At 42.8% G+C, this 25,560-nt stretch overlaps 2 protein-coding genes across 2 annotated transcripts in view; one reads left to right on the top strand and one right to left on the bottom strand.

Moving 5' to 3' along the window:
- Positions 1-25,560, top strand: part of TG (thyroglobulin) — a 201,858-nt gene that overhangs the window by 121,697 nt on the left and 54,601 nt on the right. The window contains exon 41 of the mRNA XM_054017024.1: positions 3,035-3,234. Within this exon, the coding sequence (XP_053872999.1) occupies positions 3,035-3,234 (200 nt within the window). The remainder of the gene's footprint in view (positions 1-3,034; positions 3,235-25,560) is intronic.
- Positions 5,297-25,560, bottom strand: part of SLA (Src like adaptor) — a 35,354-nt gene continuing 15,090 nt past the window's right edge. The window contains exons 3-8 of the mRNA XM_054017025.1: positions 19,385-19,484; positions 15,982-16,068; positions 14,337-14,440; positions 12,265-12,396; positions 8,871-9,003; positions 5,297-7,586 (exon numbers count right to left, since the gene is read on the bottom strand). Of these exons, the coding sequence (XP_053873000.1) occupies positions 7,367-7,586; positions 8,871-9,003; positions 12,265-12,396; positions 14,337-14,440; positions 15,982-16,068; positions 19,385-19,484 (776 nt within the window). The 3' untranslated portion in view covers positions 5,297-7,366. The remainder of the gene's footprint in view (positions 7,587-8,870; positions 9,004-12,264; positions 12,397-14,336; positions 14,441-15,981; positions 16,069-19,384; positions 19,485-25,560) is intronic.

Raw genomic sequence — 25,560 nt, 5'->3', positions numbered from 1 at the left:
GGAATCCAGAGGGTTGTAATTTATATGGCAAGGGGCAGGACAGGATGGGTACAGGAGGAAAAGATGCTACAAGAATGTAAGTATTGAGAGCTGCAGATAGCATTTTTGAAGACAAAGCTACCTATTTAGGTAACTAAATATGGAGTGAGAAGTCTAACTTGAGGCACTCCATTTAGAAAATCTTGGCCTCGGTCTGTAGACAGTATGATAGCTTGCTGGTCTGCTACCTCAGCTGCCCTTCCCTTATTATATTTAAAACAAAAACCAAACAAACAAACAAACAACCTCCTGTAATTGTAGAATCATAGCTTCAGTGTCTCTGTTCTAAGCTGTAATGTTTTGGGTTATTGTTGGAAGATACTGTAGTACTTTGTTTTCTTTTTTAATAGAGGAGTGTAGATTTTTGGTTAATTTCATTGAGACAGAAAAGTCCCAGCAGGCAGATATAAAATGAAAACAGAACAACATTCATGATTTTTCCATTTGCAGAAAGTGGGGGTGTATTGTTGTTACTACTGAATAAAAACCTCTTTCTCCTGGCAATCCATGCAGCTGGAGAAGCCATTCATTTTATTCATTTTGTATAAACTGGCCACTCTTATATTTTCGTTAATATTCTCTGGGAGTGGAGTGGAACATGCTACTAATATATTACAGAGGCTTTGAAGAAAAGTTTCATCTGTAGTTTGCTGCTCTCATGGTGTGTTAATTGTTAGCCTGCTGTTTCCAATCATCTCCAGAATGTTGCCAGAGAACGAGTGAAATCCTGAACCCATTGAGATCAGCGATAAAGCGCCTATTGACTTCAGCAGAGCCAGGATTTCATCTCATGTGCTTGGCTCGACCTTGCTGCAGAACTCATCAGTGATGCCCTCAACACTTCCCCCCACTGTTCCTTCTTTTATAGACATTAGAGCACTGGACTGGGACTCAGGACATCTAGGTTCTATTCCTGGCTCTGCTACTGACCTGCTGGGTCATCTTGGGCAAGTCACTTCCCCTCTGTGTGCCTCAGTTTCTCCATCTGTAAAATGGGGATTATGATAGTGCCGTCCTTTGTGAAGTGCTTTGAGATCTACTGAAGAAAAGCACTTGATAAGATCTATGTATTATTATTATCACTACTGTTACTGCTCTGTTGCACTGGGAAATGGGACCATATCTCCCCCAGTCTTCCATCGCACTCAAAGGCTTTCTGTCTGTTATGTTTTCCCATATACTTTAAATCTAAATGACTTTTATTTTAGAATGAGGGAAAACACAAAGCAAAAAAAGGATAACACTAAGTCTCCCCCAGAGAGCACAGTGTGTGTCCCCTCCATACCTGGCTGCATCTGAACCGAACACAAAACAGCAGCAGTGTGTAGCAGACCACTAGACATTTAAAGGTTCTGTACACAAAACCGTAAGTTACAGTATATATGTCCAATAGCCATCTCCCAGTCCAATTCAAATTGTCCTCAGGGTTCCCAGTGCTCTCTATGGGTTTATTCACGCCTGCCCCTCTGACGTGTCATCCACCTTCTTCCCTACACCCTCCACCTCCTAATATGGTCTCTCTATGATATGCTGCACTTGGGGATCTTCTTTCAACTATTCTGCTCCATCTAGCTGCAATCTCACCCCTCCCCCAATCTGGGCCATCCAGCCAAATGTCTTCTGCACCCCCAGGGTGGAAGTGGTATAATGTGTATGTGGCGGGGGATTCGAAGTGAAGACCATCCCATGGCTCCTTGTGACAGAGTGCTGGCTGTAGCACCCTGCGCACTGAAGTTGCTGCAGCCCAGAGAAGGGTGCAGACGTAACTGCCTACAAACAACCAGTTTCTAGTGGGGATGGCTGACACTTGGTGATAATAGCTGGGCTAATGAGACAATTGGCTCAGTAACTGGGAGGATATATCATTGGGAGGATCTCAGTGCGTGAGCTAGGGGGATGAAAGAAAGCTGTTCGGGAGATTCTGCTTACTGTATACCTGTGCTACATCCTGCTATGTTTGGAAATTGAGGATTGAGGATACGCATGGTGCAAAAGACAGACTGTGTGTTTGTGAGTAGGAGACTACGAAAGCAGGCTAGGCGGTGCTGCTCACTGGGTAGCTGAAGAACTGCCCTGTGACGCTTCTCCATTGCAACTTGCCTTAGCTGAGTCTGTTACATTCTAGGCTCTTTGGGGCTTGTAATTTCTTTGTGTCATGTACAGGGCCAAGTATGTTGCCAGTGCCTAACAAATAATGAATAACCACAAAGTCCCCTGGCTTGGTTGTAACAGTGATGCAGCCGAGCTCTTAGGCTGAGTCTACACTACTAGGCTCTGGCAGCATAGGTATGGCGCCGTAGCTACGCCGGCATAACCCTGGAGTGCTGCCTACAGTGATGGAAGGGTTTTTCCTGTCAGTGTAGGAACACCCACACCCCCGCCCTCAGAGTGACGGTAGCAAGGTCAGCAGGAGTATCCTTCCATCAACCCTGCAGCTGCACTGTGGTTAGGTCAGCATAGCCCTGGAGCTTGGAGGTGAGGGGAAGGGTTGTTTCCACACTCCTGAGCACTACAGCTGTCAGCTTAAATTGTAAGTGTGCACCAGGCCTTAGATAAGATGTCCCCACACGGGGGTTGAAATGGAAAGGCTTGTGTGGTCACTGTCTGTGCCCGACCTGTTTGGTAGGGGAGATTTCTCTTTCCAGGGTTTCCATTCTGGCATCCAGTGCCCAGTCTAAATCCCACTGATGTCAATAGAAACATTCCAGTTGGTTTTAATGACTGGTTAAATTGAGCCCCTATGGAATAAGGCACAGAGAAATGAAAACTGTCTCCTTTTATCTCTTGTGATGGAGGCAGCTCTAAGGGGGGTTGTCTATACAGTGACTGCCATGGAGGAAGGTGCTATAAGCTGTGATATCGGTTTTATCCAGTCCCAGATATAGGACTGATATTAAAAATGTATCATTCCTCCACTTAAATGTTCAAGGGTCTTGCCTGTATTTCATGTCTGCTTGCAGAGCTATAATTGACCTCTTCCCATATCATCTAACAGGTTCTAGTGTGGCCCGTGGAAACTGGGGTCTTCTGGATCAGGTGGCAGCTCTGAAATGGGTGCAGAAGAACATTGCTAGCTTTGGAGGAGATCCAAGTCAGATTTCAGTAGCAGCTGATCGTAGTGGGGCAGACATTACCAGCATCCACCTACTTGCAGGTGCAGCAGATTCGAATCTCTTCAAGAGGGCGTTGCTGATGGTGAGTCCCATTCCTCTGTATCTTAGTAGTGGATACCAAGGGAAAAGACATGAATCAGTGTTAACAGAACTAGGGAGAGTGCTTGCTGGTTTTATTCTATACATCTATACATTATATATATTTTATTTTATTTTTTTATTTTTTTATTTTATTTTAGCCTCACTAAAATATATTATTGTATAATAGCACCTAGCAGACTCAACTGAGATTGGGATTGCCTTGTGCTAGGCATTTTACAAACACACGGTAAAACCTATTTAAGTGACTGATTTAATCAAACTGACATTTTGATTCCTGTCACTGTGGTTTTTCATGTGTATATACACAGAACTGGTTCATAATTTATAGAGTTTCCATTCTGCAAATATTATTGCTGTTCAGCACTTTTTAGACTACAGAGCTGATCTGCCAAACATCCAGCCTCTTTGAAGGATCTGTCGTCCTTGAGGTATGTTGCCAGTCCCATGAGAGATTCACATTCTAATTTTCACTTTTTAAAAAAAGTAAGTTTCTAGTCTTTGTGGTTGCGACAGTAACTTGCTGACAGGAATTGCATGTTCCACTGTTTCACACTGCAAAAGAAGTGTCCCCATTCATCTCAACTTGAAGTTAATTCTTAAAACGAACAATGATGATTTAAAGGTGCAGTTGAGTTGCATGTACAATTTCTGCAATATCTCCATAGAAAATGGATAATTGAATTTGCAATTGGCCAAGCGAACAAAGGGCAGAAATAGCACTGTTCCTAACAGTGCATTGATTTTTTTTTTTTCATTTAGTGAGTCCAACTATGACTTGACTCGTACCTCTCCAAGTTATCTCATTTTGAGGAATGTTACTTATTTTAGTCCCAAAGTTCAACATCAATATTGTGTTCTCTCACTTTTTTGGAGGGTGGGGGTGAAAATTAGTTATGCCAGAAATAAGGAACCATGAAACTAAGTTTCTAGGAAGAGTTATTTTCATGAAATGAATAAATCCCTTTAAGCATTTTAACTTTCCAGTATGAACATTTTTGTCCCCCTCATTATGGTCTTTATCACATATTGAATCCCACATTTTGATCTTGGCAGGCTGGGAGGTATGACATAACCAGGCCTTGTCTATGCTGAAAGTCGCACCTGAGAGAGCACAGGGAATGAGTGTGTCTGCTCTGTAACAGATTTAACAAATTCATTTGAAAACTGATTTAGTTAAACCAGTGCAAAACTCTGTGAGGGCTCTGTTTTATTTAAACCTGACTAATATCCATTTAGCTTAATGAGGTAAGGAATTGAGTTAAGAAATTGATATGACCAAGATTTAAATCAAATTAAGAGTCTCGATGGAACCTTTTATCTTTATCTTTTATTAGACTATCTTGTCTCTCTCACCAATAGAAGTTGGTCCAATAAAAGATATTACTTCACCCACCTTGTCTCTCTAATATCCTGGGACCAACATGGCTACAACTAGGGTTACCAGATAGCAACTGTGGAAAAAATGGGACAGGGGGTAATAGGCTCCTATATAAGAAAAAGTCCCCAAATACGTGACTGTCCCTTTGCAAATGGGACATCTGGTCACCCTAGCTACAACTACACTGCATGCAATAACTAAGTCAGTGAATATCCACCTTTAGTTAAACCAGTGGAACTTTGATAGAGACAAGGGACTTTAGATGAGACATATGCACTGAAGTCACTTTGGAACTGAGACTTACGCTCCACAGTAACTTAGCTGCTTTTGAAAGTTTTACACAAGGCCTAACTAAAAGTATAGTTATCCTCCATCTTTGTGCAAAACCCTAACTGTTATCAGTGAGAGATCTGCTATCTGGAGGGTGGTATATGATCCTAACTTTGTAGTAGCAGCCATCAAACTGTAATTAAAAATGTAATTTATCCCTGTCATTAGAATGAGTTTGACAGCTCATTACTGTACTGTAAATATTAAAGTATTTTCTTGAAATATTCATACACAAAGAGGGGGGGTGCTAGTAAGCTAAGAGTGTGTGTTGTCATGCCTCTATGCTAATGAACCCTCAGGTTACCATAGACAACAAACTTAACATCGAGCTGAATAGCGATTACATATTATTTTAATGGGGAATAAATACAAAGACGTGCTTTAGAAAATGGTAATGCTTCACATATATGTTTCATTGGTTAAGAGCCCAACCCCTTAGTAGCAATATATCAGAGTGTACAAACATCTAGAGTTCCTGAGTCTATTTTGTTTTGTGGTGGTCGCTATTTGTAAGTAAGTTACATTCACGTTTTATTGTTCCCAAATGTTTTTAATCAGACTATGGACTGTTTACATAGATCATTGTGAACTTTTATCACATACACAGATTGTGTTAAGAAACAAGTACAGAAGATATCCATAAAGGACCCAGTTCTTCAGTGATCCCTACCTTGGATAGTCATTTAGACCTGTGCAGAGTGGCTGTGTTAAAGTCAAAATTCTCAATTCATGTACATGGATGGTACAGTGTTATTCCTATAGGGGTAAATGACTCCCCTGAAGCTGAAGGCACTAGAGAATCAGGGTTCAAAGGGCCAAATTGTGATCTCATTTACAGACCTACAGAAAAGATACACGTGCATCAGAAGATACTCTAGTCCACGATGGTTCAATCTATTTGTCACTAGATGGCTTTAGGTAATATCTGATTGCAGCTGTTCCCAAACTGTGGGTTGCGACCCTAAATGGGGTCGTGCCATCAACCGATGGGGTCACGGCCATCCCTACCATATGGAGGATTCCATTTTGGTCTGCACAGCATGACCTCCCATGTACGGTGTGTGTGAAGTTACAATGCATGGAGAATGCCATTTTACTCAACTAAATGGCATCCTCTGCACAGAGTGACTTTGCATGCACCATACATATGAGGTCACAGTGTGCTGAGGATGCAATTTTGTAGAGCAAAATGGTATCCTCTCTGTGGTGTGACCTCCATCCTGCCTGGGGTCCTGGCAGGAAATACTTCATTAAAATGGGGTTATGCAGTTAAAAAGTTTGGGAACCCCTCTCTTATTGCTATTTCATGTATCTTTTCAGAAAGATGTACAGAAAAAAAAATCTCTTGTACCTGTTGCTGTTAAACTATTATATAGTTTAGAAATAAAAAGCATTTAATATAAATATTATACATAAATATATGTAGCCTTCAAGAAATTAAGTTGAAATCTGAGCACTTTCACACAAATTTCAGACATACTGCAACTCACTATGACTGTAGGACCTAATCTGAGCATACTTTAAATTTCACTTTAAAACATTTCCTGGTGTATATTACTAGATTGGGCCTGTGCAGCTGAATTCTACTCTGTTACACCCATGTATGCACTTTGAAGCCATTTAGTTCACTGTGAAGAACAACTCCAAGGTTGCTCTGTCTTGTGATTTCACTTGGCATTGCCAGCAGCTGAGTTAAACCATTGCGAAGAGCAGGTTTGTTTTGTTTTTTTTCCAAGAAGATGAAATTCAGTCTAGATTCAGTGTCACCAAAGCAGTTCTTGGAAGTTAGATACCAGCTGCGTTTTAATTGTCTTTGGGGAGCCAGTGAGTTTCTGATTTCTCTGCAGCAGAGATGAAAATAACTTTGCATTCAGAAGAGAATAGTCTTATTGCTGAGAGTCTTCTAATGACGCAGAAAAGGTGATGAACAGCAAACCCATCCTTTTCTAATAACACTGTGTGATATTCACTCCTGAGGATGGTGCCAACATAAGGCCTAGTATGAAGGCTCAAGTGAGTCTTAAGTGGTGCCTAAACCTCACTCTGGCCCTTGGTGCAGTGGTGATTTCACCTTTTGTTGAGTAGTCATTTGCTTCACTTTATCATTTTTTAGTTAGAGTTCCTCTCTCAACTTAAATTATAACCTGTGCATGAGCAAATTAAAGGTGCAGTGTTATTATTTATGTACATAGTAGCTGAGATGGTATTTTTTTAAAGTATCTGGTTAACATTCAGAATCCATACAAACACAAAACCAGCATTAATTTTGACTTCATTTCCTTCAATCTCCTCTTTGATCATCTGCTGGTATGTTTGTGTCTTTCAGCTGTGGTAGGACTGCCTGGTGATCATGGTTTGCTCTTACAACTCAGTTCTTTTTCTGTGGACTGCATCTGTCTCAAGTTCATTCTTCATAATATGTAGGTGGCAAATGGAGGGTACTCTTGCGTTTGCTTCCAGTGTATATGAGAGACTGGCTTTTTTTCTTTCTGCTACTCAGAAAGGAAGAGTTGTCCTCGCCTGCTAGGGAGATGTAAGAGGCGATACTTTCCCTGAGGCCGTAGCTGAGACAGGAATCATCCATGGCCAGTGTGTTTTCTGGTTCTTCGTTACTTATCTGCAGCCTTAAAAAAAAAAAGTTATGTTTAACGTTTCAGATACGTATACTGGACTTACTAGTTTGTTAGTGCTACATGGTTGCATAAAAGAAACAACTCCTGGCTCATAGCTAATTGTGATCAATTCTGTGTCTCCTCTGTTTCCTTAAATGTCCCTCATCACAGTAATATCTGAGCAACTTTGATGTATTTAAAATACAGAAAAAAAGAACGAAAGTCTCTCTTTCTTCCCAGCTTGTAGGAGGAATTGCTCAAGTAGCGTGTGGGTTTTGTCTGTGTGAGCAAGTGAATGCGGTTGTTTTGACGAGAGGAGGGGGCTGCATAGCTTATTGAGAGAAGCTTACATTGAAGGAATGAGTTGAGCATGTATTTCTGAAATTGATTATTTCTCTGTGGTCATTCTTATTTCTTGTGGGAGTAGCTTCCTCTGTCCAATCCCAGCTCCATGCTTTCATGAGCCCCTCCCACACTGGTTGACAGTGTCACAGGTTAGGGGGAAAGTAACTGTCTTGGTAGGATCTAGTTGTGGAGGGAGGGGTGATCTCTCAGGTGGCTAGATCTAGCTACAGGCAGCTAGAGTTGTAGGAAAGAGATCTCTACAGAGCATGCATAGAGATGTGTTCTATGCTGAAAGGGTTGTTTTTTGTCTGATAGCACCTACCTGAGCCTCTGGTGTGATGCCAAACTATCTCCCTCCTGAAACCTGACCCTCTTTCTCCAGTTCCACTCATGGTTCTACAAATCCCATGGAGGGCATTGAATATCATGACAAAGACCTTCAACTGGGCTCTGTATTAAATTAGAAGCCAGTGAAGAGAGCTGAACTCTGGGATAATGTGTTCATGGTGGCCTGTGTTTCTGCAATTTGGGCAAGTTGAAGCTTTTTCAGATTATGTGCATTCATTCTTAGATATAGTAGGCCAGATTCTCAGCCGGTATAATCTGTGTGTGTATATCTTTATTGGGGGAATATCCTTGGCAGACTTCATTGTCAACCACGTTACCCATAGCAGCCCTATATCTGCCAGTAAGAATCTGTGGAGGTAGTTAAATGCATCAAAATTTGCATAAGTGAACACTTAGACTGAAATGTTCAGTCATCTGAGAGATTTGGATGCCCAATTCCCCTGTTACAAAGCCCTCAGTAGCTTGGGAAATTTCAGCCTTAAGCCTTAATATTGACCTCAGCAGAAGTGAATAGCTTCTTCTTATTTTCTGTAATTGCAAGTATATATTTAATATGTTGAAAATAAGCATGTAGACTCAGATGCTGTATGGAAGATGTGGTACCTGTCAATGTTTTTCCAGTTGAAGTTTTTGTTCCTCATCACCACAGGCGGTTCTTGGTTCCTCACTGCATTGTTGTTAGTGCACTGAGCAAGACAGGGTGTTGTAAGGACACAGCACAGACCATCAGGTACCTCTGAATGAAGAAACCAATACCGGATGAGTTATCCAATATTGCCCAATAGTGTCTCATTTTCTAGCACCAATGTTTTCTCCACTAAACGTTCTTGGAGATGTGTCTGTAGTAAGTAGGATAGTCATTTAGATGCTGGACACTGTGGCATACAATTGTTGAATTGCATTATGGCATACTGTGTTAGGTGGCTTTGTTCTTTGTTACTAGGCTTTTTATTGTAACATGCTGGTACTTATGTTTGGGCCTAATTGCTTACCACAGTTTTTACATTGCTATAACTCCAGTGTAACTGCTGAGGACATCAGACTTTCTAGAGCTAACCACACCCTTTCTGGTAATGATAACACCCCTGAGCATAAGGCCATACGAGGCCTGCGCACAACGTATCTCCCACCTACGCTCCATTTTGAGAATAGTTGAACCTTGTGCTGGCTTTGGGCTCAGGGTGAATATCAGCCATAGTGAGTAAAAAACAGATCTATTTGTGGCAATGATGGTATGCAGCTAAGTTCCCTGTAAACTGCACGGTCATTCAGCAGGCTATCAAGAGCCACGCAGCTGGGAAGAGGCACCCCTCCCCCGGCCTAGCCCCACTGGAGCTGCTGGGGAGAGGAGCCCCGCCTGGTCCCAGCCCAGCCCTGCCCTTCCCCACCCTGCCAGAGCTGCCGGGGAGAGAGCCCCTGCCCCGGCCCAGCCCAGGGCTGCCAGAGCTGCAGCCCAGGAGAGGTGCCTCTCACCCAGCCCTGAGCTGCTGTGGTGAGGGAGGACTAGGGGGAGTCCTCTCTCCCCACCCCAGCCCTGATCCCCCTCCTGCATCCCGAACCCCTCATCATTGGCCCCAACCCAGAGCCCTCACACCCTGTACCCAACCCTTTGCCTGAGTCCTGATCCCCCTCCCACACTCTGAACTCCTCGGCCCCACCCGCACCACACATCACCTCCATATTGGTGCACATAACAAAATTAATTCCACACATGGATGTAAAACATTAGAGGGAATATTGGTGCAGTAAAGTGGGTGGGGGCAGAATGGATTGAAATATAAACATTGCAAGTTGATAATGATGCCGTGTTCTTGAGAAGCTTAGTTCTATTCCTAATTAGGTTCCTGTTTGAGATGAGCACATCCAGGATTCTAGCACAGTTTAAACATGTATAATGAGGCTTTTCATTTAGTTGTATTGTTAAAGCATTGGTATTCAGAAGCACCCTGTATCACATAGCTTGTTGAGGGTATGCAGAAGAATGTGGACTCTGATTGGGTATATCAGACAAAAGAGGGGTGTTGATTTGGAGAAATAGAGCCGGATTTTGCACTGCCTTGCCTCTTGCATAGTCACTTATACCTAATTGAGGTATTTGTATGGCATCCATTACCTTACACCTCATCATCGTTAATGCATATATCCTCCCAAAGTCTTTGTGGAAAGGGAAGGACTATTATCCCCCTTTCATAGGTGGGCAACTGAGGCATAGAGAGACTGACTTCCCCAATGTTACACAGAAAATTTGTAGTAGAGCAGGGATTTGAACCTTGGTCTTCCCGATCCTAGGCCAGTGAACTAACCATTGGGGCACAACATGGGTGTAAAAGGCCACTATTCTGACTGAGTAGTACTTCCACCTACTCCGCTCTCACTTTGCACTGCAGTACATGACTATACAAAAGACAAAGCGGCAGACAATCAGGTCCATCATGTGTAACTTACCCAACCAAAGCATCAACACATGTTCACCACTATGAACACTTGTAAAATATTCCAATGTACAAAGTAGAGCTGCCCCTTGACTGCTCTAACCTGTGCTAATGAATAGCACCATATAATTGGTAAATTCTGGGGTTTTTTTCCCATACACTTATTTCACTATCAATTTTGCATATTCTCAGAGAGGGGAAAGTCATTCAGAGACAAAATGTTGATCATCGTCATCCAGATGTTGTGGATTATAAAGTTTCAGATTCTCATGTCCTTCCTTTACAGAAATACTTTTTTTTTTTAAGTGAAAAATCAACTAACTAAAACATTTCAGAAAAGAGAAGTATCCTGTCAAGTTTATTACTGCTTCTTTCCACAAGCTGGTCTAAAAAACTCCTTTTATCATATTAGTACATCAACATACACGTTATTAAACAGAACATTTTCCTTCCTTACTTAAAAGTAGGCTTTTTGGCCTAGACACAGTATTTCAATTTGGCCAGCATTATGCAAATATTGTGGCTTCACACCTTTTAAATGATTTCATTGTTGTTATTAATTGAAAGACTAGAACCATTTATTCTTCACAAGTACGGTGTGATTAGTTTATTCCAAACCTCCTTCCTCTTTCATTTTAAACCTTTCTGGTTTTCATATGATGTCATTGCAGCACTTACTTAACTATGGTATTTGATATAAGACTACTTTCTGATTTGAGTTGTACTGACATAAATCTGGAGTAACTCCATTAAAACCAATATAGTTTTTCTGGACTGACATCAGTATAACTGAGATCAGAATTTAGTCCCTAATGATTACGTAAACTTTGAGGTCTTAAGCCATATTTGCTCTGAGCTGCCCTAATATAAATCCAGAACTAAGCAGCTAAGGCAATAACAGAGTAACTGACTAATTTTCCCAGCACGCACTGATACAACAAGGTTGTGTAGTATGATAGGTGTGAACAAGCTAATACAGTTGGCACATCATTCCGGGGGGGGAAATGCTGTTGTGACACTACATTGAACAATGGTAGCTGTTACCATATCAGAGGCTGGTTTCATTTAACATGGCTTTGTCTATCTGTACTGCCTGTACTCAACTGAGCTGTAGTCTTTCTTTCTGCAGGATTAATAGTGGAGGAATGCTGTGGGGGGGGGGAGTAAGTGAAGTAAAAAAAGTACAAAGCAACAGAGGGTCCTGTGGCACCTTTAAGACTAACAGAAGTATTGGGAGCATAAGCTTTCGTGAGTAAGAACCTCACTTCTTCAGATGCAAGAAGTGAGATTCTTACCCACGAAAGCTTATGCTCCCAATACTTCTGTTAGTCTTAAAGGTGCCACAGGACCCTCCATTGCTTTTTACAGATTCAGACTAAGTACAGTGGGCAGAAGCCAAATTTCTCTATTATTCATCATTAGTATTATTATTTATTTTGTACTACAGTAACACCTAAGATCCCCAGTCAGGTCCCAGGACCCCCTGTGCCATGCACTGCATGATATTTTACCATTGCTGGTGAAACATATTGTGTTCCTGCAGTTACAAGTCTCAAGGGACTTACCTGAATAGTGATTCACAAGGTCCTCAAGGCACTGAAATGTTTGCCGTGGAGAGATGTAATACCAGTTATTCGGCAAGCGGAAGATCCTATAATGTTTCACTTGCCTGTGCCGGACTGACAATGAATATAATCCTGCAGAAACAGGAGAACCAAATGACATCAAGTAGTCACAATCCTAGGAAAACAAATGCGCATTTCACAGACCTCTGTGGCTGCTGACTAAAGTCAGACCAGCTCTGAAATGTGGTGCCACAGTAACAGGTGTGCCCTCGAAGAATCTGAAAAAGCTAAATGACCTTTCTGATTTAAAGATCTCAAATAGAGACAGATAGAGTAGAGGGTCGGTGATTATAGCCCTAAATCCCTGATGGTGAGTTACTCTAAAGCTCCAACAATTTTTCCTTGAAGCTTGTTGGTAGGATTTTCAAAAGGGTTTAAAGGGGTTAGATGCTGGGCACTTTGATTCCTTAGGAACTTTTGAAAATCCTCACCTGTTTGTTTTTTATTTAATTTCTTCCCCTTGCTGTCTTTCCCTGGAGCTCTGAGGATCTTTTCCCATTTAATTCTGCACCCTGCAATTTTTGGAAGCCCCATATCGGAGCCATGTGGGCAGGACTACTGTGGACACTCCCTTTGAAACCCATTAATACCATTCCTTAACAGGCCAGAGGGGGCCCTATTCTATTCATGTTCTTATACTGTGCTCATCATCCTCCACCTAGCAAAATTAAAAATATGCCAGGTGACTCAGTAACATTTGTTCACCGTCCTTCCCACTGGGCGTGAAACTTCCATGTGTTTGTAAAATGAACGCGCTTTGTGTTCCCATCTAACTTATAAGTGAGGTGGGAAGGGACCAAATGTTAAGAAGGAAGAGTACACTCATTAGAACTGAAGCTGGGAATTGCTGTGAGGGGATTTAAATTCAGGCTGGATGAAAAATTTCCAAAAAGTGTTTTGTTTTGTCAAAAACCTAATTTACTATTAAAATTTTTCATGAAGAGTCTGCTTTCCGAGGAAAAACTCTGATGGTTTGTCAAAAACACACACACACAAACTGAAACATTGTGCTCCCTAGCCAGATTATATCTCCCATGAAATACTATGGTCAGGGCCGCCATCATGCATTGCTCAACAAGAGAGGACCATTGTGCAGATGTAGTTCAGCCAGGGATCCGAGCCTACAGAGGAGAATGAGGGTATGAGATACCCACATAACAACTCCCCTGAGGCACCACCCAAATCAATGTTTTTTGGGTTTTGGCTGAAATATTTTAGGTTTTGATTTTTTGACAAAAAGTTAAAATTTTCCTTAGGGGAGGAGCCCATTTTCTGACCAGCCAGTCAGGGGGAGGGATAGCTCAGTGGTTTGAGCATTGGCCTGCTAAACCCAGGGTTGTGAGTTCAATCCTTGAGGGGACCATTTAGAAATCTGGGGCAAAAAACAGTCCTGCTGTGAAGGCAGGGGACTGGACTCCATGACCAGGTCCCTTCCAGCTCTATGAGATAGGTATATCTCCTTTTTTTTTTTTTTTTTTTTTTTTTTTGCGGTGGAAGGGTGGTCAGAAGAAAATTTCAAGTGTTTAGTTGAAAACAAAACAACCACACAACTAAACAGGAAATGTGTTTAGTTACTTTTTATGTATTTTACGTTCCTTTCCACCCCCACCCCCACCTTTGTGTATTTTTTGTGGACTGAGTCAAAGACTGGGACCCTTTTACCCATCCTTTGGGTCTTCCTCTCTGTTTGAAATGGCTTGGGACCTTGGGGCATTTTGGGTGCTACCACCCAAATAAACAATGTTTAAAGAATGTTTTGTATGTGCCAGTGATTAGGGAACTCTCCAAAGCCGTGGTTTTCCATGTTTCCAGCACTGCTTGTTAGGTAGGTGATTGTTGAAGATGTTGCACTGTGCAGTATCTTATTTTTTTATTACATATGGTTTAGAATTCTGGCCTGATGTGTGTGCAGTGAAAAAGGCAGAGAATTAAGAGCTATGGAACGCCCAGTTGAAAGGAGATGCCGCAGTCTGAGATTCAGGGGTGTGGGGGGGAATGTTATGTTTTCTCACCTTTCCTAGTTTCGCTCTCTCTAATCATGAAGGAGCCAACCTTGGTGTCGGGAAGCTGTAGAAGTTCCTCTGCTTTTTCTCTTCCCAGCCCTTCAAATAACCAGCTGTGAAACAGGAAAAGAAGTTCTAGAATGACATGGCTGTGAAAGAGAGCAGCGTGTGGCCCTTAAAGTGCAGGACTAGCTAGAAAAGGACTGCAAACATGACACTGTAACCTTCCGCTGTTGCTTTCTTAACTATTCCCGGGATTATTTCCTCAGTTTATGGGGCAAATCTTGCTCTTCTCACTCATGCCAGTAATGTCATTAAGAATGGCCCTATACGAGAGGGCAAAACCCTTCAAGCTCGATTAATTTGAAACACTAACGTTTACTGGTGTTTAAAAAAAAGTCACTGAGTTTAAATAACTAAACCTTTTCTTGTTGTGAGTCATTACCCACATTTATTAATCCAGGGACAGAGGTGTAATTATTCTGCATATGCTAGGCCAGATTCTGATCTCACTTTACTCTGGTTTTACACCAGTCTTAATTCAATGAGCTTTACCGGTGGGAGAGTAGAACCAGGCATGCTGATTTTCTCTACCACCTACTGTCAGGTATCTGATACCTTCAGTAGGAGGCTTAAGCACATGCTTAGCTATAAGCAAGGGCTAATTCCCATTGAAGTCCATAGAATTTAAGGACTTGCCTAAAGTTAAGCGGGTAAAATGCTTTGCTGAATAGTGACAGACTTAAGCAGATGCTTTAATGGATTTCCTCAGTTGGGGCTGAGGGCAGTAACTGACCTCTGAACCTACAGTATCTATTTTAATGCACAGGGATTCCATTCTTGAATGATCTCATTAGCCTTTTGAAGTTCCCCTTTTGTTCTAGTTGGTCTGTTTTTCACACAAACTCCAGTTTTGTCTCAGACTGAGTTTTCCCTCACCAAGGGGGAATTCACCCCTATGCAGAAGACCAGCCCAGGGACCCACTCAAGTCACCACATTGTCTTAACTGAGACTTACATAGTGCTTACGCCTTGTGAGTAGCAGTGAATTTCACTCCAGTTCTTATAAGTTGGAGCTTTTTATCAGTGTCTTAAAATTAGAGATGGGCCCAAAGCTCACAGCTTGGATCCAGAAGTGGATCAGAAGTTTCTGGGTGTTTGGAACTGGAGTTTTGCTTTGATTAAAAACAGCTGCTAAATTTAGATCTGGATTGAACTATCCCCAAAGTTCAAAGGAATTCAGAGGTAGATATTTAATTCAGGTCATCTCTGCTTTTAGATTTTTCTAGCAGGCTATTGCTGGTGGTGGTGGTGTTAGTGGGTGTTATTAGGGAGGAGGGATAGCTCAGTGGTTTGAGCATGGGTCTGCTAAACTCAGGGTTGTGAGTTCAGTGCTTGAGGGGGCCACTTAGGGGTCTGCGGCAAAAATCAGTATTTGGTCCTGCTAGTGAAGGCAGGGGGCTAGACTCAATGACCTTTCAAGGTCCCTTCCAGTTCTAGGAGATAGGATATCTCCATTTATTTATTTATATTATATTATTTGGATTATGATAGTACTTAGGGCCCCTAATTAAGGATGAAAAGTTGATCCATGGTATGTGTGAAATAACAGCACCTGTAGTTTTGGAATGCTGTAGAGAAAGCATGTACTCACCCATGGTAAACTTTTGCTACGCATTTTCCTGGAATATAGTTTTCTCGACCGGTAGTGAGGGAATGGACTCTCCACCAACCTCCTTCACTGTCAAAGCAAGAAGGTGGGTATGGTCAAATACGTTTGGAGAGCCTGCTTTCATTTTAGAAACATGCTAAAGCAGAAAATGGGCTAAAATGCAGTATTTGTTAACTAATCTGAATATTCAGAAACACACGCATAGATCTATGTTTCTTTTGTTTACATTATTTCATCTTCTAAATCTCACTGTTTGCTACATTATTGTTTAAATTTTCCACAGAAATAAGCTAAATATTAAACAATAAATATTTGTTCCATTTGCTGCTTAAGTAGTGAAACCTATTTCTGTAGTCAAGAATAAGTTTCCGATATTGAACATCTTTATTACAGCTAGAAACAGAGCATTCGTAAAGTCTAGTTGGAGATTAGATTTACAGCCCATTGTTGTCAATGGGAATCTTTTCATTTAATTCAATGAACTGCAGATCAGGCACTAATACATAGGACAGCCTGGTGGCTGAAGCATAGAAGTGGGAGTCAAGATATCTCGGTTCTTTTCCTGGCTCTTCATCAAACTTTATTTCTGACCTTGGGCAAATCACTTAGGCCAGGCCTACACTACCAACCTATATCAGTATAACTACGTCGCTCAGGGGGTTGAAAAATCCACACCCCTGAGCGATGTAGTTATACCAACCTATCCCGCTGTGTCAACAGCTCTATGTCGGTGGGAGACGTCTCACGTTGACATAGCTATTGCCTCTCAGGGAGGTGGATTAACTGCGATGACAGGAGAAGCTCTTCCGTTGGCGTACAGCATGTTCACTAAACTGCTTCTGCGTGTGCGAAATCTGTGGGATTTCCTGTTTCCATTTGAGGTAAAACATACCACGAGAATAACTTTGGTGGTGGTATTTTCACATATTCGCTTAAGAATAATTCAAAGAGACCCCCTCGGTCTCAAAACCTTGCCCAGAAAAAAAGTCTCTCCTGAGCAAATTTCTTCCTTTATCCAAACTCGGAGCTGCACCCTGAGTTAACTCTGCCCCTAATGAATGACGCCCAGGGAGTGAGCAGACTGTGAGGGACTCTAAGAGGTTGGGGCCTGTCTCATAGCGCACTTTTCCAACTGGACCTCAGCTTACTCTCGATGAGCCAGTTCTGTCCCTGGGGGAATTCTGCCTGGAACCTTCTCACCCAGTCCAAGGAAGGTAGTTTCTAGTTGTTGTGCTTTCTTCTCTCTTTTTTTTTTCCAGTCTTCTCAGCAAACAAATCTTCCCCTCACCCCCCGATAAGTTCCTGGCTCTTACCTCAGAGCCTTTTGATAATAGGATTTCTTGCAGTCTCCCTTCTGTCCACTTTTGTTTCTGGGAGCAGTTCCTCCCAGCAGTAGCTCCAGCCTCTGGGAGGTATGGCAGTGTCCTACCTCCATTTCCTGCTTCTCCTTTGATGAGGATCAGCCAGATAAGCTGGAGGTCTTTTCCCAGGTGCAGTGGGCAAGGCTAATCAGCCATCCAGAAAGTCAACTGCTGGCCTCTGACCTCCGTTGAATGGTATTCCTTATATCTTCACAGGGGCTAACCTGGCACTGCTTACCTAACACTGTTAAGCGTCTCCAGGTACTAGTGACCATTACAGGTAATCTATTCTGAGTAGATTCTGTGTTTTGTGTTGCTGCCCTGACTCATGCAGATGATTACCAGCAATGTTTTGAGTCCCAAGTGAGTGTGGTAATTTCAGCATTATTCCTTGTGAACTGTCTCATAGTTGTTTGAATAAAAGGCTTAGAAAAATAACACAACAGGAGCAGCATAGAAAGGTTGTGCAGCATAGAAAGTTGAGTTTGACATGGCAGCTCTCCTATCACTGCTGCTCTAACCAATCTAGCATCTCTCCTTTTCTTTCTCGGAGTGGTGTGTTTCTCGAGTGACCTGAGAGAGACTATACCTCCTGCTAGTGTATGCATACCCATCGTTCCCACTAACATCCACACATACCCCAGCAGGGAGAATAGACCCTCTGTTTAGGAGAGTTGTGCCTACTTGCATAGAACATTGCAAGGTTTTTTTCTGCGCTATAGCTGAATCAAAACAGGAAGAGAACTTTTCATTTAATGCTTACTTCAGCACTTGTTGATCAGTACATAACAGACAAACAAAAATATGTGCTACATGTATCTCGTTTTCAAAGTTCCATATTAACAATTAGACTGTACTATATAGTATATGAAGCATATGTACAGAACGTGTATATATATATATAGAGAGAGAGAGAGAGAGGCAGGAACCTTAGCTGATCTAAATCAGCATAGATATTTTGAGCTGGAATCTCTAGTCTGCTAAGACCATTTACACAATGGTGGAGAATTGCCCTTGCGTAGGGAAACATTCTAGCATCAGAAAGCTGGTGGAAGCTCTTCCACCTGCTATGTCAGGGTCCCTCCCCTGATATGCCCTTCTCCTTATGGGACATCTGGGGTAGTGGGGGGATGGTTGACAGAGCACCATGACCCAAATCCTCCACTGTTGTAAGGTCCTTTGTACCACTCATGAAAGTTAGAGGACATTGGTTACTTCTCTAATTTTTGACAGGACCAGGTGGACAAAGTTCAAGGAGCCACAGCCAACTTCCTCTGGCTGCCACTCTCCACTACTTCCAAAACATGGGCATAGCAGATCATGAGGGCTATTGACTTCAGTTTACTCCAGCTGGGAATCTAGCGCTGTATAATGTCTTTGTGTAGGGGGCTAACGGTCTGTAATACACTAGAGAAGGGTCGGAATGGGACCTCCAAGTCTGCATCCCTCAGAACTCTGAGAAAGTGATCTGGATCCCAATCTGAAATTCATGGCTCAGGGTAATCTCTATCTGAGAGTCCAAACAGGAGTCGAAAGTCCAAAGACCCTCAACCTATGTGAAAATTTTGGATAAGGATAAAGTATTTTTTCCTTTCCAACTCTAAAATTGGTTCAGTTTGGGTAAGTACTCAAATGCCTATCCAAAGCTGAATCAGTCTCATGCAAGTAATCCCATTTTATATCATGCAGGATGAGTCCACGTTTTAGAACTGGGCCCTGTACGTTGACTTAGCACCTGGAATTTCCTATCGCTCAATCCTGTGCGGTGCTGGGTGGCCTGCGTTACCAGTGGGAGTTAAGCACTCGCAGAATCGAGCCCTATGTGCGTGCCTGAAAGGAGGCGCTCCGTCTGGAACTGCACATTGAGCAATAAGCAACTTCCCAGCAACAATGGCCTTGAACAGTCTCCTGTTCAATAGAAACGAAAACCACAGCATTCATCTAGCATCAAATGACTAAACCAGAAGCTGTTCCCTATCTCACATCAGCTGTATCGGGGGCTAATTTAATAAGGAACAACTTACTCTGATATCACACGTAGTTTCTCTCCTGTGTGAAATATTGGCTGGCTTATATCCGGGGAGGGATAATCACAGAGGACAGCAAGGATATCGCTCTCCTGACCTAGGAAAAAGATGAAAATGTCATTTATAAAGGATTATAAAATTCATAGCTAGGGTGGATGTCTTCAGAAAGTCACCCTCAACGCCTACGGTACAACACTGTAAATACGAGCACCTGTAAGTTTGTAGATCTTTCTTTACTTCTAGTTAGCCAAAAGCTTCTGCAGACTGACCTTGTTTAATACTTACCATATGCAAAGAAGAGACTCAGTCTGAAAGTAGCAAAATGAATAAATATGCATACTATTAGGAAATGGCCTCAGTTGAATAACACCATCATGCATGAATGGCTTAAATTACAATATAAGTAATGCTGATGATCAGGTGCGTTATATTAGATAAAGGCATCGTTCATTGCATTATACATCTTTACTGATATTTTCAAAGGTACAAAAATAGATTCCTTAAGTGTATTAAGAGGGGGAACTTTTCATAAAATAATAAGAAACCAGAAAATCAATGTCTCCTTCCTATTATGTTTATGGTTTGTTACTAGACTGGGTGACTAATGGGATGCATGGCGCTCCTGCCCCCACACTGCAGCTGTCTTGGGGATGGAAGACAGAGGCTTTTTCATTTTAAAAAAAGGAAAAGTAAATTTGTGTGGTTTGCTCATTCATGTACAAATGTCTTTCTGAGAACTGAGGTCAGAAAGGAGGAAGTTTGGGAGGAACGTCCTGCACCAGTCCGGAATTGCCCTGTGAGTAAAGCGGCAGGGACTGAAGTTACACTCTGCAAGTGTTCACATCTTCATAGGGCTGAACCCAAAATGTACCGAGCTTCTACAACTCCCAGTGAGAGGCTGCTGAGGGCTTCCTAGGGTCGACCTCTTAGTGGGGATCTCCCTGCACACAGTGCAGATGTGGGGCTTGATGCGCTGGCTTCTTCTTCGAAGAAGTGGGCTGTAGTCCACGAAAGCTTATGCTCTAATAAATTGGTTAGTCTCTAAGGTGCCACAAGTACTCCTGTTCTTTTGGCTTCTTCCAGTATACCCCAGAGTGCAGGCTTCCTGAGTAGTGGAAATTCTGCGTGGAGGAAGGTTGTGACAGTGGAAGGCAACTGCAGCCCTTCCTCCACTAAGGGGTCTGGAGCCAGCCAGAAAAGCACTAATAGATGGGGAGAGAGCGGCATAGTACATTGTGGCTTCCATTGGAGCCCTGGTGGTAGTTTAAAATTGCTCTTCGGCAAAATAGCTGGCAAGGGTGATGGTGGTACAAAACACTACCTGCTCCCCTCCTCCCGCCCGGGCCATAGCAGCCTCTGCTGGACTGGCAGGGACAATTTGTGACCCAGTGTAAGTTACAACTACTGACCATATTTTCAAATAATGTGATATGACAAGATTCTTTATTTAAGGACGACAGAGTCAGCTCCCAGGCCTGCGTGGCGCTTGCTGTCTCAGTTCAACTTAGCATAGAAAGGGCTTACAAGAAACAAAGTGCATTACGGGAGTGGAGCAGAAAGGTCACAAGAGTGTGCGCTCGCACGCACACACATCTGCTTGCACACACATACTTCCTGCTAGATCTGTTTCTTTCTAATTTCTCTGTAGATTATTTTAAACCCACACAATGTATTAAAATCTGGGGCCAGCATCAGGAACGAAGGCCTGGAGGGAGTTGGGTTGGCAATACCACACTACAAATAATCCTTCATAATAATGATGATTATTAATATTAATAATAATTATAATTATTACTTAATAATATTAACGGAAGGCGAACCAAAAGTAGTGGGCTTTGAGGAAGAGGGAGTTGAAGGATCTGAGAGAGGTTATTCTTATTCTTATATTACTGAGGCTGATAGGTGGGGTACCTTGCTGGAATGAAAATAATTGAAAAAATGTAACAAAAATCAATAATTTCTACATCAGTTTTGGATGGATGCTTGTTCTCACACCAGAGCCCAGGGGAGAGATGATCTGTTTAGTGGATAGATTTAGGGGGTGCTTCAGTGCAGGACTGCTTGCCGTTCTATAAGAGTTCGGCCCTGTAAACCCTCATGCTTGGAAGTAGCCCTGTTAGGCAGTTAGGAGCAGTAAGGTTTCTTAAGGATAACCTTAGGTTCTGCACAAGGATCCTTTTGCACAGGGACTTGCAGAATCAAGTGCTAAAGGAGGAATGAATTGATCAACATGTTGCATGTGTGTAAATGATGTCAGCAGCTTCTCACTTGACCCATGCCAGTGAGGTAAGTGGGGTGGGTTTCCCAGGAAGTGCTCTTGGATCAACTCCCAGGTTTTAGCCTAGTGTCGTATGCTTGATGTATTGTATAGTTTTAAAAGGATACTAAGGCTTGGTCTACACTACCCCCCCTAATTCGAACTAAGGTACGCAACTTCAGCTACGTGAATAACGTAGCTGAAGTCGAAGTACCTTAGTTCGAACTTACCTTGGTCCACACGCGGCAGGCAGGCTCCCCCGTCGACTCCGCGGTACTCCTCTCGCCGAGCTGGAGTACCGCAGTCGACGGCAAGCACTTCCGGGTTCGACTTATCGCGTCCAGACTAGACGCGATAAGTCGAACCCAGAACTTCGATTTCCAGCCGTCGAACTAGCTGGTAAGTGTAGCCAAGGCCTAAGAGACGAATGGGCCTCAAATTACCTTTCTGTTATGCAACAGAAGTTCACAAATCCCTATGTCCGTGAAAGGCTGCCTTGTACTTTAGTCTTACTAGACCTGACTTAGTGTACATAGTGCATAATGTAGAATCCTCCTCAGGAATGGCAGAGAAATAAATGTAAGGAGATAAATGATAGGGAAAAACACACTGAAAAATGCACGCTGCTTCCCTGAATTACCAAAGCAAAGTGACAAGCGACAGTTTTAAATGAAATGGCATTGGCTTAAACTGGTCGCATTTTATGAAAGTATCTTAGCATCACATTTTAAAAGCATGAAGCTATTTATGCAAGGTTTAGTTTCCATACTGAGATATGTAGTGGAAAACTAACTGTTCTTATCAGCTCTTCTCGCTTGCTTACGTGGTGGCTTGCATTCTGCTATGCATCAGTGGATGTGTTACTTTGTTTCTAGGCTGCAGGATTTGTAATTATTTGACATACACTTTTATCTTCTGTTTTTGTTTCAATTTTGCACATTAATTTGCTAGTTCTGAACTGGGAGGTGTGGTCATAGCACCAGCTACATCCTTTTAAAGTGCCTGTGTTTACACTAGAGATGGTACAAAATAACCTAATTTATCTGAACTCCCCACCCCAGCTGTCTTCCCTATTTCATGAACATTGGGGTTCCATTTAAAATGAAATCTGGATCCAAACCTTCCTGGGGTTTGGTTTTGCAAAACCAAAATCACTCTAAGGTTTGCTGGTGGTTAATTCAAATACTGGTATTTCAATGCATGTTTCTGCCCCTAATCCAAGCTCTGAAGGGATTTGATGCATTTGGCCCAGCCCCATCCAAAAAGCTTCTGGTTATGTCAAACTGAAACCTGTGTGAGGTTTCTGAACCCCATCCTTTCTTTAGCAGTTTATTAGTTATATAAGATGTCTCTAAAATGGAACAGTCCAACAGTTACAAAGGAAAAATCTAAGAACAGTTATTTCCACTGAATCAGGTGCTCTGTTGACAGTATTTATGCCCGAATACATGGTGCGTGGTTGTTTTAGAAACCTATATCCCCGAGGTGTCTTGTGAGGCATGAAGCTAAAGATGAACTACTTTAGATTACATCTATACTGTAGCTGGAAGTGAGCCTCCTAGGCGGGGTAAATGGATTCATGCTATCGGGGCTCTAGGGAGCGCACTAGAAATAGTTGTCCGGATATTGTGGCACCAGCTTTGGTTGGTCATGCAAGCTCGGATCCACGCGAGCCCTTGGTTCTGAACTTGGATGGCTAGTCCAAGGCTTGGCCAATTCTGCAATGGCTACATTGCTGTTTTTAGCAGACTAGCCCAAGCCTCACTAGCACAAGTGGTCCCAGGCTGAGAGACTTATTTCCAGCTGTAGCATAGACATATCCTTACCCTGCTCAATAAGGGCTATCTTGTGACTTGGACTATGCACCCCTATACGGAAGTAAGGGGGCATAATACCCATAACACCCGTGCATTGGCTACCTAGACACTGGGGCTACCTACACACCAGCTGATTCCCTCCCTGGAGTAAGTGGGCAGGAAGGGGCAAAGAATGGGCAAAGCCCAGGTCTCACACACAGTTGCCAACTTTCACGCGGTAAATAAGCACCCCGACTTTCACAATAAGCCAAAAATCAAGCTAATCCCATTTCAAAACAAGGCCAAAACAAGCCAATCCCTAAGAACCCCAATACTCTATGTGACTAGATCCCCCTGGCGTGCAGTCTGGTACTTTCTCCCCCCTTGCCCCAGCTTGCCGGGAGCCGATCAAAAAAAAGCAACACAAAGAAGCCAAAAACTAGTCAACAAGCAACTCACAAGCCAATTAAGCCAAAACCAAGCCAAATTTCTGCATTTTTTCATGGGTTTGGCATCTCTGGTCCCACACCCTTGCTCTCTGGCTGGCACAGCTCAACTGGCAACATCCTGCTGGTATAGGCTGGAGGAAGCAGGGGAAGAATTGTGACTCAGAGGTGCCTGCTGGAGTAGTGCCACTTATGCAATACCCCTAGCTTAGTGCTGTGCTTGAAATACAAGATCCTCCATTGTCTGTGCATTGAGCAGCACTAAAACTGGGGGCGGAGGGGAAATGTAGGTGTATGACTGCACTGCAGAACAGCTAGTCAGACTCAAAGTAACAGTCCACTTTACCTTCCCTTCCTCTTCTGTGTTCTTTCCTTTACCCTTCTGTTTCATTCCTTCAGTTTCAGCATCACCGATGTCTTGTTGAAATGAGCCAGGATGAAACAATTTTTTCCAAACTATTTAAAATGTTATAAAACTTCGGGCCAAATCCTGAAACCCTTACTCCATTAAAACACCGACTGAGGGAGAAATTCAGTATTTGGCAATGTGAGTTTATGGTCTGAAAGATGCTGGATTGACAGCCATAGAGACGAAGGGCCTGGTCCAATGCCTGTTTCAGTCAATGGAAAGAATGCTGTTGACTTCCATGGGCATTGGATCAAGCCCTAAAGTCCTGGGTGTATCCACAGAACAAGTACAGCATGATCAGCAACAATGCAATCTTCACCGCCCTACCCATTCAGTGTTCCCCAATGGCAGCCCGAAGGGACCATGATTATGAGAAAAAGAATAGGTCAGTTTTCAAGGCCATTCAGTTCTTGCTTTCTTTTGGGAAGACCAACAAGGGCACTGAATGGAAGTTGGACACCTCTGCAAAGAACTGGACTGAGACTGTCACCTCATTTCCCACAGACCACAAACCCAGCCATCTGACAGTAACCACTTTCAGTAAGTATCAGTCTAAACTGGATTTGAACTGGGGACCTTCCTCCTTATGCCATTATCAATCCCCGAGCTGCTCCGCTTCCTGAAACATCGATGATATAGAAGTGCTGGTTCTTGGCTCGTGCTAAAAATAGTGCTGGAGTTTCTGCCCCTTGTGGCCAGATTGATCCCTTGCCCTGAGGAAGGGCCATCCTCGGAGAAGCCCTGGGAAAGAACTATGACTCAGAGTCATATTTGTCCCCTAGTCGCTTCTTGCACCTGGAGGGGAGTAATTTTCTGCATCCCTTTATAAGACGAGCTTACTTCCCCCTTGTGCCAGCTGGCCAGCACATTGTGACATGTGAGCTCTGCCCATTCCTCACCTACTTTCTTGTGGTGGGGAGTATTAATGCCATGAGTCTCTTCCCCCTGCCACCCGGAATCACAATCCAGGTTGCATAGTGGGAGGCCTTATATATTTTTTCCCCTGTGTGTCTACATAGGGCCAGTTGACAACCTAGCCCCCGCCGCACATCCTTTCGTAGCTGCCGTCCTTGAAATATGTCATTGCTTCATATAACTTTTAGCAGCGTGGAAAGTTGGCTGCATATTAGTTTTGGTGCAAATGTTTGAAATGATCAGTGTGAGTGCAGAATTATTATTATTAGGGTTCCCAGATTGGGATTAAAACCAGCAAAACCTGAGCAAAGCAAAACGTGGGAATAGGTTTTATAAAACATGCACAGGAA

The sequence above is a fragment of the Malaclemys terrapin genome, chromosome 2 (assembly GCF_027887155.1).
Source record: "Malaclemys terrapin pileata isolate rMalTer1 chromosome 2, rMalTer1.hap1, whole genome shotgun sequence".
In the NCBI taxonomy this organism is placed as follows: Eukaryota; Metazoa; Chordata; order Testudines; family Emydidae; genus Malaclemys; species Malaclemys terrapin.
Note: the sequence above shows the minus strand (reverse complement) of the source record. Positions and strands in the feature narration are given on the sequence as shown.